At 43.2% G+C, this 18,867-nt stretch overlaps 1 protein-coding gene across 1 annotated transcript; it reads left to right on the forward strand.

Moving 5' to 3' along the window:
• The first annotated feature begins 607 nt into the window (after positions 1–607).
• On the forward strand, positions 608–16,317 carry AGO4 (argonaute RISC component 4). Its single transcript, XM_027443807.3, has 18 exons — positions 608–770; positions 3,573–3,738; positions 4,476–4,596; positions 5,670–5,851; positions 6,246–6,382; positions 6,468–6,602; positions 6,778–6,865; positions 7,286–7,433; positions 7,514–7,633; positions 7,845–7,973; positions 8,139–8,272; positions 9,041–9,225; positions 9,558–9,717; positions 10,348–10,663; positions 10,901–11,035; positions 11,848–11,949; positions 12,177–12,376; positions 12,477–16,317. The coding sequence occupies exons 1-18, from the start codon at positions 752–754 to the stop codon at positions 12,583–12,585; spliced, it is 2,586 nt and encodes an 861-aa protein (XP_027299608.1). The 5' UTR covers positions 608–751; the 3' UTR covers positions 12,586–16,317.
• Positions 16,318–18,867: the final 2,550 nt, after the last annotated feature.

Genomic DNA, 18,867 nt, shown 5'->3' on the forward strand with positions numbered 1-18,867 from the left:
TTGGCACCGCCTTACATTTCCAGCGACTCACGGGGCTGTTTTTGGGGGTGTCACGGGTTGCTTTAGCACCACCTTATGTTTCCAGCAGCACACGGGGGCTGTTTTGGGGTCACCACAGCTTGACTGTGACACCGACCGCCGTCCTGAGGGGGGGGTGTTGAGGCTCTGAGGCGCCCCCACCTCCCCTCCACAGCCCTCGGGGCCGCGCACGGGGCCGCGCACAGCCCCCCCCCCTCCACCTGTTGCCGGGCCGGCGGCGAAAGGGTGCGAGGCGGCGTGCGCGCCCCCGCCGGCAGGGGGCGGTGCGCGTGCGCGAGCCGGCGGCGCCGGGCAGCGTGGAGGGGCCTCTCCTTCCTCCCTCCCCCCCCCCACTCCTCCTCCTCCTCTTCCTCACCCGGTGCTGGCGGCAGCGGGGGCGCGCTCGGCGCCCGCGATCCCCTCCCCGCGCCGCCGCCACCACAGCTCGGGGAAGCGGAGCGCTGCCCGCCGCGCCCCTTCCTCCACCTCCTCCTCCTCCTCCTCCTCCTCCTCCTCCTCGTCGTCCGGCCCCGCCGCTGCTCCCTCCCGCCCCGGTTCCTCACCGGGCCCCCCCCCCGGTGCCAATATTCCCGAGATCAAGCGTTACGCCGCGGCGGCGGGGCCCGGGGCCGGAGGAGGAGGAGGAGGCGGAGGTGGAGGTGGAGGTGGCGGCGGTGGCAGCGGCAGCAGCGGCGGGGCCGGGGGGGACCGCAGCGAGGCCGCCGCCGCCGCCATGGAAGCGCTGGGACCCGGTGAGAGCCGCGTTGAGGTGGGGGGGGGGGTAAGGCCTGAGGGGAGGAAGAGGAGGAGGAGGAGGAGGAAGGCCTCGGGCCCGGCCGGGCGCCACCAGCTGAGGCCTGGGGAGGGCAGCGCCGCCCGCCGGGGCCCGGTGAGGCCTCAGGGGGTGGCCGTGAGGGGCCGGGGGGGGGACCCGCTGTGAGGGGTGAGGCCCCCCCCCCCCCACCGGCTGCAGCCTCTCGGGGAAGTTTTGGGGTTTTTTGGGGGGCTGCCCGGTGGTGAGACCTCTGAGGGGGACAGGCCCCGGCTGTCAGTGGGATAGGGGCTGTATGGGGGGGAGGCGCAGGGTTTGGGGGTGTCACAGGGCTTGGGGGGTGTCACAGGGCTTTGGGGACACTCTCACTGCACCCAAATCCCCTAAGCCCTCCGGTCTGATTTTTGACATTTGGCCACCTAAGGTGGTGCCTCCTGAAAGCGTGCGCCTTGGATGTTATTTTTTTTATTTAACAAACTTTGGCTAAATGTTGGGGTTATTTCGTACGGGGTGTCTTCGCTCTGGTATCTCGTTCCTTAATTATTCTTCCGTGAGCTGACTGCAAGATGTGTTTCTCAACACAAGTGGTCTGTGTGTGTTGTTGATAAAGATCTTGATCGTGCTGTTGGTATAATTGAAGTGCTGTTAATTTTAGTAGAATAGGAAACATTTATTGACAGAAAGGTGCAATTCCAGAAGAATCCAGATCCTAAAACACTTAGTGGAGGGCTTGTTTTGGTTCTGCTGTGTAGATACATGATGTAGCCTGTCCGAACTCCCAACTTCAGAAGCAGATCCTCTTTTGGCTGTGTAAAAGTACTTCCTGTCTGAAGTAACTCAGCTGACGGCTCAGAGAACCTAAACGATAGGAGAAATTAAGAGAAACAGTGAGTATAACCCTAGGCAGGCTGACCAGGCAAAAATCCCGATAAAATTGCTGTGACTTGCAAGGAAGCCTGGCTTCAGAGGGGGAAGCAGCTTCTGACTTATTCCCTAGAATCCTTTGAGAAATAACCTTAGGAAGGCGAAGGTGTAAGCGCTGTCTCCTTGCATCAAAGCTGACCTAGGTCAGCATTGCCATGCCTGCCTGCAAAACTTGTCAATAGCGAGGCAGGAAAATGGGTAAATATAGTTGTCATTTAATCTCTTGTGGGAGGTCAGTGCTTGCACTTACTTCAGGCTAATTAGCACAGGATTAATGGATCATCTCTCTCGTATCCAAATAAGCACAGCAAACTTTGATTGCCCTCGATGATTCACGCTCGTCAAGATCGCTGTAGCTTTTTTTGAGTACTAACTGTACCCTACAACCAGTTTAACTGCGGCGTTGGGAGCTCCTGGGCTGATGGCAATTACTCATGCGGGTGCAGAGCCAGCGATGTGTCGTGTGGGATGGCTGTGGCCCAAACAGCCACCGTGCTGCTGCAGCTTGATGTGTCAAGTGGGCTACGGCTGCTTACGTGCTCTAAGTGTTACTTCTGCTTAGATATTTGAGGGTTGGTATCCTCAAATCGGTAATTTTAATGTAGTAGCCATTAGATGGCTTGGAAGGCTCCTTTGATTCAGCCTTGGGTTTAGTTTAGGATTGTGTTAAGATTATTGCTGCACACTGAAGTGTGCCCAAATATGAGCTTCATCCTCCAGCTTGTACTTTTTCTTTTTTTGTATAAACTTTTGAGCCTTTGATTTCAATAGATACTGCCAAGTTGACACAGTCTTACAATACTGAATTTGCCCTAAGTTTTATTATTACTTTATTATTACATTCCTGTCTTGTGAAACTTTTTTCCCCTCTCGTTTGCTGCTCTAGAACAGAGAAAAGAAACATTAAATGCACTGAGCACTGGCAGATAGAGACAAAACCCATGAAAATGTACTAATTCCATTTGCTTTATATGCAGTTTCAACCGAGGCTGTGACAGATTTAACAACAGCAAAACAAAAGTGCTTATCCTGTTAACATGCTATCTCAGATCTTAACGCTTTGAGGAATTGAACTAAAGGTTAACTAGTGACTAGCTTACATGTGAATACTGATTTAAGCCTCTCCTGATTTCCTCCTTGGAACTTTTTCTGAAGCTATTGCTTCTGTCCAAATAAATTGCCTTCTCCACACCTGTTAGGAATCTATACCTGTCCTTATGCTTGTTCCCTTACTCTTCTTTTTAGAAGAAAGCCTAGACCGTTTGTCCTTCCTTCTTGTTGGAACCTGAAATTGGCTGGAGTCATGCTCCAGGGGAAAAGCATCCCACCGTTAACAAAAGTGATGTGTTCGTGATGTAAAGGAAACAACAAAACTCTTTTAGCCTGGATTCAATATGGCAATATGTTTTAAGTTTAGTTCAGAATAAAAATTCCAATTCTCCATTTCTAGATTACATCGATTTTCAGGTAGAAGTTGTGTTATTTCCTGAGTATGCCAAGAGTGGCAATCATGAACATCTGAGCTTCAAGCCAGTAATGGAAAGGTGTGGCTATTGATTTGTTCTAGAAATGAAGGTAGGAATGCATTTATGTTTACATTATATCAAGATACATAGTATGTAAATGTTTGTATTCCATCTCAGGACTCTGTCAAGTTCGTAAGCCATAACTATGAAAAATGTCACTACAATTCAGAGAAGGGGTTGTGGCATTAACCTAGATATGCTTTAGGGAGCGCGTTTTTCACCGGGAAGGTCAGAGCTGCCCTGCCAGAAAGGCTTTCCAGCTAAATACACCCGAAAAGATGCTGCACTGAGTGCTAAGTTATTTTTCTTACATATTTCTTTGACTTCCGTAGGGCCTCCGGCAAGCCTTTTCCAGCCACCCCGTCGCCCAGGCCTGGGAACTGTTGGGAAACCCATCCGCCTCCTAGCCAACCACTTCCAGGTCCAGATCCCCAAGATTGACGTTTATCACTATGATGTAGATATCAAACCAGAAAAACGGCCCCGAAGAGTGAACAGGTATGAGTTGCTTAACACTACTAATACTTTAATATACATATATATTTTAAAAGTGTTTATGCTTCAGTTTAGGGAACTGTACGTCCTAAACATTAATCAGCTACAGAACAGCTTGTGTTTGTATCGTGGTTAGCAGTTGTCCTATTGTTCAGTGAGCTGTAATACAATATTCTCTTTATTTTTATTAAGATATTTTGCAAGCTGGCAGTAATATAGAAGGCTTTAGGAAAAGCATTCAGCCTTGAACTACAGCTCTTTTTATTTTCTAGTCTGCAAGTGAACATGCTTGATAGTTGTTCCAGTCTATTATACAAAGATGTGTGTTAGCTGAGGGGAAGGGATTCTATTTGCAGTGTTTTAGGTGTTCAGATGTGGATGTTCTGTCAGTGGAATCAAGCTGCAGAGCACCTCAGCTCACCACAAGGTAGATGCTGTTATTTGCTCCTGTGCTCAAACAGTTATTTGGATTCCACTGTCTATATTGAGCATATTTCTGCTGATAGTAATGAGAGTTTGGACACCTACCATGCCTGTAGACACCTTTATATTGAAAATTAAGTGTCTTAATCTGGAGGTTACTTTTGCTCTTGGGTTCTGCTGATGACTTGGGTATGTTCTAGTGTGCTGTTGTTTCTCCTACCCTGCTCTTTTAAGAAAATATAAAAAAGGAATTTTAAACTGCTTAAGATCATTGCTGGGTTTTCCTGTTCTCCATAACTTGATGCCTTCCTCTGTAGAGAGGTGGTGGACACCATGGTGAGACACTTCAAGATGCAAATATTTGGTGATCGGCAGCCTGGCTACGATGGGAAGCGGAACATGTACACTGCACACCCCTTACCGATTGGCCGCGACAGAGTAAGTGCTGCTACAAGCCGCTCTAAGTTTCTGTGGAAAACTGTTAGTGTCATTTGAAAAGTGTTTTTATTGACCAAAACCTAAGATATTATCACATGTATTAGTATAGTCGTGGGAATTACAGGCAGTGTTGGTAATTTAGGTGCTTTTAGGAGCCTTACTGAAGTTTATCATCTTTGAGTTTTTAGTGGTCAACTCTTCACTCGGTGCACTTGTCAGTGATGCTCTGAACAACCTATTGTGCTCTTTCAGCTGCAAATAGAATTTTTTTTTTTACCCTGATGCAAATTTCCATTTTCTCTGTTCTAACCCTAGTTCCCTTGTTAAATGATACAGTAGTTGTTAGATGACAAATGGCTGTTTTGGTTTGGCTGCACTGTTGAACTATGTGTTCCTGTTCATAAGAACTGTGCTACAAGGACTGTGAACAACTAAATCAGCTGCACTGGCCCTTAGTGTGCCGGGCCATGCTCACAACACCCTGGCTCTGACGGATTGAGATCTGTATTAACCAGTCCTGATGCAAAACTTAAATAACCCCCATCTACTCTTCTCCCCAGGGATCTGGTTTTTGCTGATACAGTGCCATGAGGAATACGTAGGATGAGTTCCCATTTACCCTTTGGCTGGGTGTGTGAGAATAATTTCAAGTTCTATGTTAGAACTCAGAGATTTATGTATCCCAGTGATTCTTCTTTTTGACCAGAAATAGTTTTTTCTTGCCTTCCTGTTAAGGACGCAAGACATTTTGCTATTAACTGGTTGACACTTTAAAAACAAAAAAAAACCTCACAGTTCTCAGAGTTTTGATGTCATCATACTCACCATACTAATTATCACTTACAATCTAGACTTCAAGATACCGCAGTAACTTCACTGAGGTTTCTTCAGATGAATGAATTATGAGCTTTCCAAATTGTAAGGAAACTGATTGTAATAGTCTAAGCAAATTACACAAACCAATCAGCAAAAATAAAGAATCAAAGGATACTTAAGAGAAATAAGTAATCTCGCATAGTGTCGTGGTAGCCTCCAGTCCTTAACAAAAGCTTTTGCTTAATTTTACATGTAAGGTGGATATGGAGGTGACGCTTCCAGGGGAGGGGAAGGACCAGACTTTTAAAGTATCCATTCAGTGGGTATCAGTCGTCAGCCTTCAGTTGCTGCTGGAAGCTCTGGCAGGGCACTTGAATGAAGTTCCAGAAGATTCTGTACAGGCACTTGATGTAATCACACGGCACCTTCCCTCCATGAGGTGAGTGCTTCCAGTGTCTTCCTAACTGGCTCAATCTTGCATCTGTCTTACCTTTGTATTGTTTACTGCTTGCTGCTGTTCTATTGCTATTACACCTTCCTGCTGCAGAAGGGTTGAGGGATGCTGTTGTGTAATTCAATGCCTGCATTACAAATTTGCACTAGAATAGGGAAATTTGATCTCAACTCAGGACTTGTATCTGCTGGTCATGTTTCCAACTGGAATTTGCTGCAGCCTTTCCAACTGCTCTGCTGGTAAAGGTTTTGTATGCTTGCCATGAGTTTGTTCTAACAGTTACAGTGTACTATAGAAGTGCATTTTAAACATATGACTTTAAAAAGGTCCATCAGAAAGCAGTGATGAGATTTATTAATATTCTTACGTTTTTTTTCAGGTATACTCCTGTGGGTCGCTCCTTTTTCTCCCCCCCTGAAGGCTATTACCACCCTCTGGGTGGTGGCAGGGAGGTCTGGTTTGGTTTCCACCAGTCCGTCAGGCCTGCCATGTGGAACATGATGCTCAACATTGATGGTATGTAGGAAATTCTGTCTCACTAATGTAACAGAGTCTTTGCTGCTTCTAAATTAATATTTTTTATTTATTTTTTAATTCTTAGTGTCAGCAACTGCTTTCTATCGCGCCCAGCCTATCATCGAGTTCATGTGTGAGGTCTTGGACATTCAGAACATCAATGAACAAACCAAGCCTCTGACGGACTCCCAGCGTGTCAAGTTTACCAAAGAAATCAGAGGTAAAGGCTTGTTCTAAAGCATCACTGCATCAGAAATCTGTAACCTTGTCAGTACTATGTTGTAATGAAAATTCGCAAGGCAGTTGGGAAGTTGGTCTGTTCCTTTTTGCTGTTTTCTTTCTCAAAGGTGCCTCCTATGTCTGATTTTATTTAGGTGACTTATTTTGGTTTTCAGGTCTAAAAGTAGAGGTTACTCACTGCGGCCAGATGAAGAGAAAATACCGAGTTTGCAATGTTACTCGACGGCCAGCCAGTCATCAGACGTATGTATACAAGCACTTGTTGACAATTTTTAAGATCTTGGACCATTTAGGTATAGTATTTATGTTAGAAAAGCCGATTCCAGAGGTAAAGCAACTATGCGGCTTTGAAAGAGTGTTCACTCTTAGCAGACCAGAGGAATAATGTGGGTTTTGACAATTGCTTTATTTACTTCAACACAACAAAATTAAAGCTGTATCCCAACTTCTTAATATAGGTATCAAAGGTGGTAATTGTTAGAACAGCTTTGATAAATTCCGTATATTGTCTATAAAATCTTCTTACAAACAAGAGATCCAGTAGCTAAGGAAAATAAATGTTTTAAGCATTGCTACTCTGAAATAGATTTTCCACATTGCTTTTTCCTTTTTATATAAAAAATAAAAATAAAAAAGCCTAACCAGAACAAATGTCCTTTATAGGTTTCCTCTGCAGCTGGAAAATGGGCAGGCTATGGAGTGTACAGTAGCTCAATATTTTAAGCAGAAGTACAGTCTGCAGCTAAAATATCCTCATCTTCCCTGTCTCCAAGTAGGACAGGAACAGAAACACACATATTTGCCACTTGAGGTAAGAATCTCACTTTCTCTTGCACCGTGGTATATCCTTTGTTAAATGGTGTCATGCCACTTCTCACTGTTCCTGTGTAGGTGTGTAACATAGTGGCTGGCCAGAGATGTATCAAGAAGCTAACGGACAATCAGACATCGACTATGATAAAAGCAACTGCGAGATCTGCACCAGACCGACAGGAAGAAATCAGCAGACTAGTAAGCATTTTTTCAGCTAAACAATCTGCATTTGTCACTTCCAGAAGGCTCTTCCAGAAGAGCATATGTCATGATAACCAGAATAACCCCAAACTGTGGAAGTTCAAAAATCTGACTTTAAAACGAATACTTTTAAACCTATTAATTGCAAAGAGTGCAGAGTCACCCGAAGCATTGGGTGTAGTTACATAAATTCTTTCCTTGTCACCAGGTAAAAAGTAACAGCATGGTTGGTGGACCTGATCCGTACCTGAAGGAGTTTGGTATTGTTGTCCATAATGAAATGACAGAGTTGACAGGCAGAGTTTTGCCAGCACCAATGCTGCAATATGGAGGCAGGGTGAGTTTTCTGTGTCTGGTAGTACTATCTTGTTCTGGAGTTATTTAAATCCATGGTGTTCCGTATATCTTCTCAGAAAGCATGCTGTTGTTTGAGCACTGGTTGGCTGTAGTCAAAACCAGGTAGAGTTCTTTTATTTTTAATTTGCCTTTGTTTTTGACCTAGAACAAGACTGTGGCCACACCAAACCAAGGCGTGTGGGACATGAGAGGGAAACAGTTCTATGCTGGCATTGAGATTAAAGTTTGGGCTGTCGCCTGTTTTGCTCCTCAAAAACAATGCAGGGAAGACTTACTAAAGTAAGTATTTTTAATATTTATTAATAGTACCCGTTTCAGGGATTATTTTCTTCTTATCTCTGAACAGTGGAATGCAGTATAAGCTGACTAATGCATCTAATAGTAAAAAGAGGAAACCGCAGTTCCGTGACTTAAATATTTGCACCTTGGGAGGAGACTACAACAAAGCTCATAACCTAATTGGCTGGCTAGGAAAAGTATCAATTCCCTTACCACTGAGGCTCTGTTTCCTGCTGTGGAGACTGCAATCAGCTTGTACTCTGATGTTTTTTTACAAATAATTGATGGTCTTTTATTCCAAAACCTAAACTTTTATTTTTTTAACCTTTACTGCCTCTCAGACAACATACACCACTCCCTCTTTCCCTTCAGATTACTTTGCAGAGTCCTAAATATCAGGTGCTGTTTAAACCACTGAAACATGCAGTAAAAATCATGGTTGCAGCAAAAATCACTGGATGATAGGAATTTACCAGCACATCAGTATTAGTTTGGGAATCTACCTCAGACTATTCAACTTAAATGTATGTTTGTTTTCCCAAGGCTTCTGCAATTACTGGAACAGAGGCTTATGAAACTTTTCCTCATACAAGATTAAAATCATATTAGTGAATTTCTTACCATGATAGAATAGCTTAATGGAACAGTGTAGCGTCAAGTTGGTGGTGTTGTGAAATAGCTGAAGCAGCTTAGATCTTGTCGATAGAATTAACAGGAAAGTGAAACAGGGAAAAGGTGAGGTTGTTTCCATTTATATTTCATATACAGGAGCTTCACTGACCAGCTGCGCAAGATCTCCAAGGATGCAGGGATGCCAATCCAAGGCCAGCCCTGCTTCTGCAAATACGCCCAGGGTGCAGACAGCGTGGAGCCCATGTTTAAACACTTAAAACTGACTTACGTTGGTCTGCAGCTGATCGTGGTGATTCTACCTGGAAAGACACCCGTGTATGGTATGGAGAAGAGGCTGTAAAACGTTAAGTAGTTGTACAGCGACTGGGCATCTCACTATGCTTTTCGTTGGTAGAAAGGAAACAGAGTAGGCAGTGTCTTTAGTTTAAGAGGTGGTTTTGGGTCATTTTTGTTGTTTTTTGTTGTTTTTTTTTTAAGTTTGGTTTGTCAGGTCTCATTGGAGAACTTTTGCATCCCAAAGAGCAGGCTGAGCCTTTGTCAGTGAACCTTTAAGGATTCGAATTAGCATAGCATTTGAGAAAAATAAGAGAAAGCAGATGGAATTACTGACTGTTCAGGTAATTGGAACCACTGTCTTACTTTTCTGTCACAGCTGAAGTAAAGCGGGTTGGTGACACGCTTCTTGGCATGGCCACTCAGTGTGTTCAGGTAAAGAACGTGGTGAAAACGTCCCCGCAAACACTGTCCAACCTGTGTCTGAAGATAAACGCAAAGCTTGGAGGAATCAACAATGTGCTTGTACCTCATCAAAGGTAAGGTTAAATCTAAAGTTCTCCTTGAAGTCTGGATTGTCAAGCAAAATGGTGTTATTTTGTTTTGCTAGTTAAAATTGTACCTTTCAAAATATGAAGTATGCTAGAAATAGCCACAGATTAAAGAAGACAGAGGAGGGTGCTTCTGTGTTTAGAATCTGCCTTGTAAACCCTGTGCTGAGGAATCTCTTTAGTGTTAGAGGAGTCCAGCAGTGTGTGTGAGAAAACAAGCTCAAAAAAGTGTTTTTTTTTTTTTAATTTATTTTTATTTTTTGGTCCTCTCTTTTGGTCCTTTTCCTACCTTTGAGTTCAGTCTGTCTGCCTTTTACTTTTGCCATCTCCATAAGCATACTGTATTTCCTTGCACACTGAAAGAAAAGGAGTGAGGCAGAGTGACCTGTGATAAATGCTTGTAAGTTTCTCTGCCCTTGGTTCTTTTCTGCTTTCTGCTCTGTCTGGACTATAAGAGCTTGAGGTAGAGATCTTTTGTCTTTAAAGATTCTGGCATGGTTTTAGTGCTCTTGAATGGTTTGAATATACTTTCCTTAGCTGTCTTTTTTTTCTCCTACCCTCCTTCCTCATCCCACTTCTGTGCATCATTATTTAACACACCTTAATCTTATTAAACAGGCCCTCAGTGTTCCAGCAGCCAGTGATCTTCTTGGGAGCAGATGTCACCCACCCTCCCGCCGGGGATGGAAAGAAGCCTTCTATTGCTGCTGTGGTAGGCAGCATGGACGGCCACCCCAGCCGTTACTGTGCTACAGTGCGTGTGCAGACCTCCCGGCAGGAGACCTCGCAGGAATTGCTGTACAGTCAGGAGGTGATACAGGACCTGACTAACATGGTGCGAGAACTGTTGATCCAGTTTTACAAATCCACTCGGTTCAAGCCCACACGGATCATTTACTACAGAGGGGGAGTATCAGAAGGGCAGATGAAACAGGTACCGTCTGATGATCTCTTGTTGCCTATGAAAAGGGATTGGCACATATTTCCAACTAAATATGGATTGCATTTATTTAAGGGGACAATTTGCAGTTTCAATGAGTTCTTCTGGGCAGACACAAGGTGCAGTTATCCTGTCTGATTGTGCTCCTCAGGAAGTGACACTTAATGCTTGGAGAGAATAATATTGCATGCACTGAGTTCTGCACCTAATAATTAAATCTTCTACTTCTAGGTAGCATGGCCAGAGCTCATAGCTATCCGGAAGGCCTGTATTAGTTTGGAAGAAGACTATAGACCAGGAATAACCTACATTGTTGTGCAGAAAAGGCATCACACCAGACTGTTCTGTGCTGACAAAACTGAAAGGGCAAGTAACGTTGGGTACTTAAGCAAGGAGGCAATGGGAATGTAGCTGGTTTGGATAAAAGGGGTGGAATCCATCTCACCCATTGGAACTAACTTATCTATACAAACAGGAGGAGTTCTGTGATGGAACAGGCTCTCTGTAAGACCAAAATAGCCAGTTCCTCCCCCCCCCCCTTTTTTTTTTTTTTATTGCTCTACATCAGGCAGTCGGATGGAACAGCTTGTTCCCAGCCCCTTTTGGAATGAGCATACTCTGTATCCCTGGATTTGTGTATCTGGAGCTGTAACCTCATTTTTTTTATAGTTAGAGATTCTCAGCACATGCTAGTTGTTCAGTTAGTCGCCTGTTCTGTTCATAGGCATCAATAATATTTGCCTATGTCACAAATCCACAGGCCAATGAAGGAACCTGTTTTAGATAGTTCTTGATCACAGGTTTGCTCGAAATAAACATCTCGGGTGTGATTGCAAACAAGGGTGTGAAATCTATTTCAGAAAGCCTGCCTTTTTTCCATATTCTGAATTACTTATATAGGCTTTATCCCACTCTGCAATTTTAATGGTGCTGGCAGGAACTTTATTTTTCTCTGATTATGCACCAACTAGAGTTTCTAACTATGCACCAACTATAAGTTTCTAACCGTGAACTCGCAGAGAACACTTTCATTCCTCCTATGTAAATTACCTTATTTTTTTCCCATTTTCGAGCAGTAAATTCTCAAGCAACTTTAAGTAGAGCCTATCTAAGGAGGTATTTTTGGATCACTTCTAAAGAAAAACAAACACAGGCTAATAATAAACTTTCCACATCAGGTGGGTAAGAGTGGCAACGTACCAGCAGGCACTACTGTGGACAGCACGATCACGCATCCTTCTGAATTTGACTTTTACCTCTGTAGCCACGCAGGAATTCAGGTAACGTTTCAGCTCTGCTGCGCTCAGGCTGTGGGACTAAATCCTTATTGTTGTCCTGATGAGTAATGTTGCTTCTATTTATAGTTTGGCAGACTTTAGAGTTAGTTGCATAAGTTCAGTGCCTGTTTGGTGCTCACTCTTCAGTGTACTGATAGAAGGTACAGCCTGCAGTACCACCTCTGGTTTTGTTGATGCTGTCCAGCTGAATGCTCCTCTGTTCTCCGCAGGGAACCAGCCGGCCCTCCCACTATCAGGTCTTGTGGGATGACAACTGTTTTACTGCAGACGAGCTACAGCTGCTGACCTACCAGCTATGTCACACGTATGTGCGCTGTACACGATCAGTCTCTATCCCAGCTCCTGCATACTACGCCAGGCTGGTAGCGTTTAGGGCCAGATACCATCTTGTGGACAAGGATCACGACAGGTAAGGAACTGTACCTCGCTGTCTTGGTAGCCAGGTAATGAACTGGAGTTCTGGGCTTGTTGGCCCAATTGTTCAAGGCTCTCTGTCTGCCTTTTTACAGCGCTGAAGGCAGCCACGTGTCGGGACAGAGCAATGGCCGTGATCCTCAGGCTCTGGCAAAGGCAGTGCAGATCCACCATGACACTCAACACACAATGTATTTTGCTTGAGAGCATCTGGGAAGATGTGGCAAAACCAACAACTCGTGCAGTCCTGAAATGTTGTCAATGCCTACTGCTATAGCTAGGGCCCGGTTTATTTCAGACTGCCCACTACCAGCAGCTCTGAACAGTCGCACTGAATCTGTACTTCACAGCAATGTCTGATGCACCAACACAATTGAGCCATTCGTTTCATTATTTTGTGTAATAGGAATTCATAGACTGTCTTTTCTGATGCATTGGACTGAATTTTTACCTCAAAGCGCAAAAGGCCGATCATCCTGAAATTTTTAAAGGACTTGGCATGAAAGGTTTCTATTGAATATTTTGCTAGCTACGGTTTTTAAGTTATCTTCTCATCCCATTAGTTTATCATGATGACTGATCCCCCGTCTTCATGCACTGCTTAGTGAGTATGCATATTATGGCAAAATGTTTTACTCCAGTTAAATGTAATTGTTCTATTGTGTGGGGCCATAGATTTTTTAATGGAGATTTTAGACTTCACTACTGTAAATGCCTTTTGACAAACATAACTTTCACAGGTATTGCAGTTTTTTGTCGGTTTTACTAATTATCTTTTTAATCTCTGCAGACTTGGGCTGCAAAGCAATTGCACTATACGGCGAGTTCAAATATAGGTGGTTCTTGTTCTGTGAATGTGTAACATAACCAGATAGTGATGCCTGTCAGTAGGTTTTAATTATAATGGTTACAAATAATACTGCCATGGTATCATAGGAAATACCGAACCATCATTCTCCCCCTCTAAAAATGATTAAAAAAAAAATACAAAAAAAATACAAAAAAAATTAGCTTTTAGGTATTTTGCAAACTTTTACAAAAGTGCCCACTTTATGCTGCTGTGTGGTTTGATAAATCTAAGTGATTTTAAAACTTTTTTCTCATAGAAGGGTTAACTTTGGCAATAAATATTTGTTTTTTAAGCCCCCCTAACAGTGTAATTTTCTAGCTGAGGGTTGTGCATGAGTTTAACCAACATTCTCGTGTCGTTTTCTGAACACACAATTTGGCAGTTTCTGAAACTAATTAGAAAAGACGCACTTCCATGCTTTTTTTAAGAATTATTTTTAACTGTTTTATATTCACTGTTGGTGTCCTGTCTACAACTTTTTTTATAAGCTTGGAAACTGGGTGTTACATGTAGGAAAGGCTTGCCAATCTGTACAGTCTAAATGTATTGTGTGACAGGCAACCTGAGGACTTGTACCAGCATTTTAAACTTTTTCCCTGGGAATCTAGGTTGCACACACAACTGCATTCAACAGCATGTTTAACCCATGTAAGTCTAATATCCTGATTCTGTCCCAGCCTATAGAAATTAAGGTTTTTTAATCTGCTTGGCTTTTTTCAGCTGCAATGTGTAATAAAGAAGAGGGGCTTGGTTTCACTCGCGGAATCCACAACCATAGTACGTGAAGAGTAGATTCCTCTTAGTGTTAACATGAGTTAGCGCAGATTAAAAGCTTATTCCTAAACTGAGTAGAACTAACACCACTACTTTGATAACAGAAGCTTGCGAAGTCCAACGATTGCACTGTGGTCTCTGATACTCGTGTGGGGTTTGCTGCTAAGTTGTCTGCTGTTCCAAAGCGTAGGAACCAGCCCCCTCAAAATTTCAGCAATAGGAAATGCTGTTTCCTTCAGTCTTTAAGCTTGTAAATAAATTAAAGTTTACATTTCTAAATGCTGTTTTTTTCAGTTGTACCAGAGTACACTGAAGTTAGTCTTCAAACAGTTTTATAACCTCCTTTCAGATAGGATGTCTCATTAAATTAAGTTTAAACTTCTTTCTTTTCTGTTCTAAATGGGACTGAAGCAAGCTCTGCTCCTGGCACGTATAGTGGATGAGTTTAGATTGAAAAAAAGATTCCTTTTATTTGTTTTATTTTTATTTTTAAAGAATACCTCACTTGTGTAATAAAATCAGGACATGTGGGTGGGAGACTGACCGCTGCTTCAGCTAGATGGCTGCTTTCTCAGTACTCGTTCAGGGAGAATACAAAAACCCCTTTTTAGAATGAACTCTGACTGACCCAACACACATGGAGAACTTTGGCACCTTGAAAAGAAACTGAGCACCCTTTTTTAAGTTATAGGATCAAAGATCACTGTTTGAGTTTGTGCACTAGGCAAGAATGTGACTGGTTTAATCAAGGGTGCATAACAAGTACTTCGTTTTATCACCAGTTAGTTAGTTGTCCAGTGCCAAGCACTCCTAGTTCAGATTGAGTGAAGTGAGAGCCTCTCTTTTGTTTGCCTGTGACTGGACTGAATATTTAACCTCAGACTATGTGGATTGTTAGATCTCAGCTAGCCCTGGGAAGCATGGCGAGAACCCTAACTCAATCCTGTGTTAGAACACCATTGTTTAAAAAATAATAATATATATATAAAAAAAAAAAACACTGCTAATTTTGCAGTGCTGTCACTTTGAGTGTTTAAATTCAGGACTGTTGCTTGGTGGTAAATGCAAGATCGAAGTTTTGGCAATAGTGGCCTCTGAGGGTCTACGAGCTGAGTCTGGAGGTTGGGCTTGACGATCTGAATTAACCCCTTGGGACTGACTGAATCGTTATGCATGTGTCAATCAATGGGAAGATGTGCATTCTGTAGCTGTAGTTCTTAGGGTGTTTTTGTTTTGTTCTGTTTTTTTTTTCTTTTCTTTTTTTTATATAAATAAAGCCTGTTGGCCACTGTTTAGCTATGTGGTGTGAAAGATTTTAAATGTAGCAAAGTTTAAAGAGTTGGGGAAGGGGGTGGTTGACACTTTAAAAAAAAATAAAATAAAATAAAAAGGGGTGGGGGGGAGGCGGGTGGGCAGAAACCCCATTTTCAAACCAGTTCTGCTTGCTTTGTGAACAGCTGAATTCTGAACAAGCTCTGGCAATCACTAGTTAGCCTGTCTCAAACATTTGAACAGCCTGGCTTATTTATTCTTGTTGTAAGTACCACAGTTTAGTGTAGTGCCTGTAGCTGCATCCAAAGGGCATAAGAGGTTGTGATATACAGGCAAATTTGCTTCATGCAGTACGTCTCTTGCTCCAGACACAAGTGTCAGAGTTATTTAACCTATATCAACAGCTTTGCTCTTCAAATGGGTAAAGGCACATTTGTTCAGATACGGTGTTTAACGAAACCTACCCCCCAAACTACCTTTGTGGATGTGCTGTAGGATTTTTCTTGCTCAATAGCAAGGGAGTAACTCTGCTTTCATTTTAAGAAGGCAGGGTTTGGAGGGCATTGTATCAATACTGTTTCAACTACAAGGTTTTTTCCTTGTGCATTTGAGGAAAGATCTTGTAATATCACTTACAGATTTTCTTATACCTTGCTATTGACATTTTCATATTTCTATGTCTAGAGGCTGAAACTTCAATGTAAAATGTTTGCATTTGTTCATTTTGACTTACGATGTAACTTTTGTTTCTATATTGTTAGACTTGTAATGTTTAAAATTGTATTTTATTAAATTTGGACTGGATGTATGTCTATAGCAATACGAGGTACTCTTTCTAAACTGTTCTGGGTGGGTTAGCAGCCCCATGTTGCGATAAGATGCTGGTTGTGTACAATTTGCAATGTATTTTTTTTTAGCCTGCAGGGATATTTTGTGTTCATGTGTCCAAAAATAATAATAATAAAAAAGGCATTCTTGTGCCAAATGTTGTTTTTCCTTGTTGATGTCTAATAAATGCAATGTACAGAGTGAGCAACCAATACTGCTGCCTGTAAACAAATGTCTTAAGTTATTTAACTTTGAATTAAAAGTTGTACGCGTTGTGTAACCTGTGGACCTTGTTACCACAAGATAATTTCTGATGTGCGAGGGTTTAGGAAGCGATAGAAGTATACAATGGGTAACAGCTCTAGTGGCACTAAAAGAAGGATTTTAATTACCTGTTTTTAGAGTCTGTGCTAAGCATAGAGAGATGTTCAGAATTGATGTATTTTTTTAAAACATTCTCAGAAATAACATAGCAACATCTAGAGGAAATGCAGTGTCAACAGACTCTGTATCTACCCGGAGAAGTGATGCTACAGTAGAGAGTCCCAAATTAATAAACGAAAGAGCTGTTTGCTTATTCATCTTTTCTATTTCAGGTGAGGGTTTGTTGTTTCCTCAGAAAACTGTACTTCGCTAAAAATATTACGGTAAGGACAAAAAAAGCTTTTGGACGAGGACAAAACATGACAGCTATAAATGAACTGGGGACACATGATTGCTTAAAATAACCTTCATCTTCGGCAAATCAGTACATCCGCTTTCCTTTTTCTTTTTTTTCTTAATTTTTGCAGTGGAAATCTGTTGGGTTTGGGAACTGAGATTGTTCGCCTGCAGGCAAGCCTAAGCTCAAAAGCAGAGGCTATCTTTACCCTAGTGCCTTTCCAAAATGATTCAAAGGTAAAGATCACTTGGATCAAATCCTAGGAAACCTAGGGCTGATGAAGTTCAGAGCTACAACATGCTTTTAAGTAAACATACGCTTTAACTTGGAAGGAAATATGTCATGGAAATTCCCAACAGACTCGAGAAAGAATTAAAAGGCTGAAGAGACATTTGGTAGTAGAATTTGTGTGCCTAACCAGGGTGCAGGGCTCAGAGAGGCACCTCTGTGCCCAGAGAGGTTTAACTGACTGTAAAAATGTGGAAGAGGAAGCAGAGAGGGGTGATGACCTCGTTCCAGGGTTCATCAGCTCCTTCCTGACCACTGCCTCAGCTGGTCAGTAAGATGCCTTAACTAGTGGTGGTTTGATTTATGCCATAAATTCTGCTGAGGTATGATGTAAGTTGTGGTGTGAATCACAGTGGGCGAACTCTACCTTGTGTTTTCCACTGTAGGGTCACTGGATTCCCAGCTCGGCAGCCTGGGTTTGTAAAGGCAGGGTTTGACAGACGGCTCCCGAATTGTAGCGGTAGCTAGCTCCAGTTTTGAATTCAGGTGCTTTTCTTGAACTCTGCAGGAGCGTTGGCTGTACGGGCAAGGCAGATGGGGGAGTCAATGGCTGTGGAAACGCCTGTCTGATGCAGGTAAGCAGCACCCTGCTGTGGGATGACACCCGTTTCTCAGCAGCCGCTGCTGGTGCTGAACACTAGGTGTTGCAGGCTTCCAGGCTCACGCTTTGCCGTGTTCAGCCCCAGCGGCCAGCCGGCTTTCAGCATGCAGGCATGCGCAAAAAGCAGCTGCACGCTAACTTCTGCTCCCATCACACGAATTGTGGATGTGAGCAGCTCTTGTTAGTGACAGCGGGAGTTTCCCTTGCTTGGTCCTGTTACTGTGAAGTGAAAGCACTTCTTTTGAATAGTTTCAATTTTTGTGGCTTTCTTCCATTACCTCATACAATTAAAACTCGGATTAAAAACCTGGTCACATTTTGCATTGTCTTGAAACAATGATACTGAGGTTTCATACTTTCTTATAAAGTCATGCCACACACTCAGTGTTTTCACTTTTGTATGCTATTTGGGGAGAATAAGTCTAACATATATGGTTAAAAAGGGGTTGATCTCTCAAATTTCACTTGTTCTTAGGTAGAGCAGGACCAAGAAAGGGGGTTGTGAACAGATCACTTGCTGGTGTGACCCCACCACTCCTGTTCATTTGCTAGCGAGGCTCAGACCACAGCATCCTTTAAAATAAAAACTGCTCAGAAACGAACGCATCCCCCTCTTCTTTATTCTTCAATCCAGCAACAAGAAATGAATCTTTAAAAAAGAAGAGCCTTCCCTGCCAAGGCATCTCGCCATAAACCTGCAAGGAGCTAATGACTGCCCTAGCACTGCAGGACCTCAACTAGTAAGGAATTTATTTCTTAATTGTGTGCTCTATTAGACAGCCTAAGGACTGTGCTGTGAAGCACTGGCAGCTGCGGTCCCTGCCTGCAGAGCATGTTTGGCCTGTGGGTCCTGCGACGTTTCTTGAGGTTGGAGGTTTCAGCCCCTGCCCACCTGTTTCATTTTCTGTTAAATTCTGTTCTTGCAGAGGAGGGTGGCTGCAGAGGAGAGCTGCGTAGCCCAGTTTTGTCCTGAGGAGGGGATGAAGACAGAGGGCTCCTGCCCCTGGAGCTGAGCAGGGGCAGCTGATGTTTATTGGGCTGTAAGGAGATGAAAACCCCACACAGGAGCAGCGAGTGCTTCATGCCTGGCTATGACCAGGCGCTGCCTGAGTGCCCATGCCTCACTCCGAGCTACCAGAGGCCATTCCACCTCAAGGCACCTCATTAAAACCCTTTTAATTACCAGCTCCGCGTGGCTCCCAGCACATTTAA

This window comes from Anas platyrhynchos, chromosome 24 (assembly GCF_047663525.1).
Source record: "Anas platyrhynchos isolate ZD024472 breed Pekin duck chromosome 24, IASCAAS_PekinDuck_T2T, whole genome shotgun sequence".
In the NCBI taxonomy this organism is placed as follows: Eukaryota; Metazoa; Chordata; class Aves; order Anseriformes; family Anatidae; genus Anas; species Anas platyrhynchos.

Excerpts from the sequence above, each read along its gene's own strand:
- AGO4 (XM_027443807.3), top strand. Across the intron at positions 6,866-7,285 it reads CGGCCAGCCAGTCATCAGAC|GTTTCCTCTGCAGCTGGAAA; the intron begins GTATGTATACAA and ends TGTCCTTTATAG. Across the intron at positions 7,634-7,844 it reads AGGAAGAAATCAGCAGACTA|GTAAAAAGTAACAGCATGGT; the intron begins GTAAGCATTTTT and ends CCTTGTCACCAG.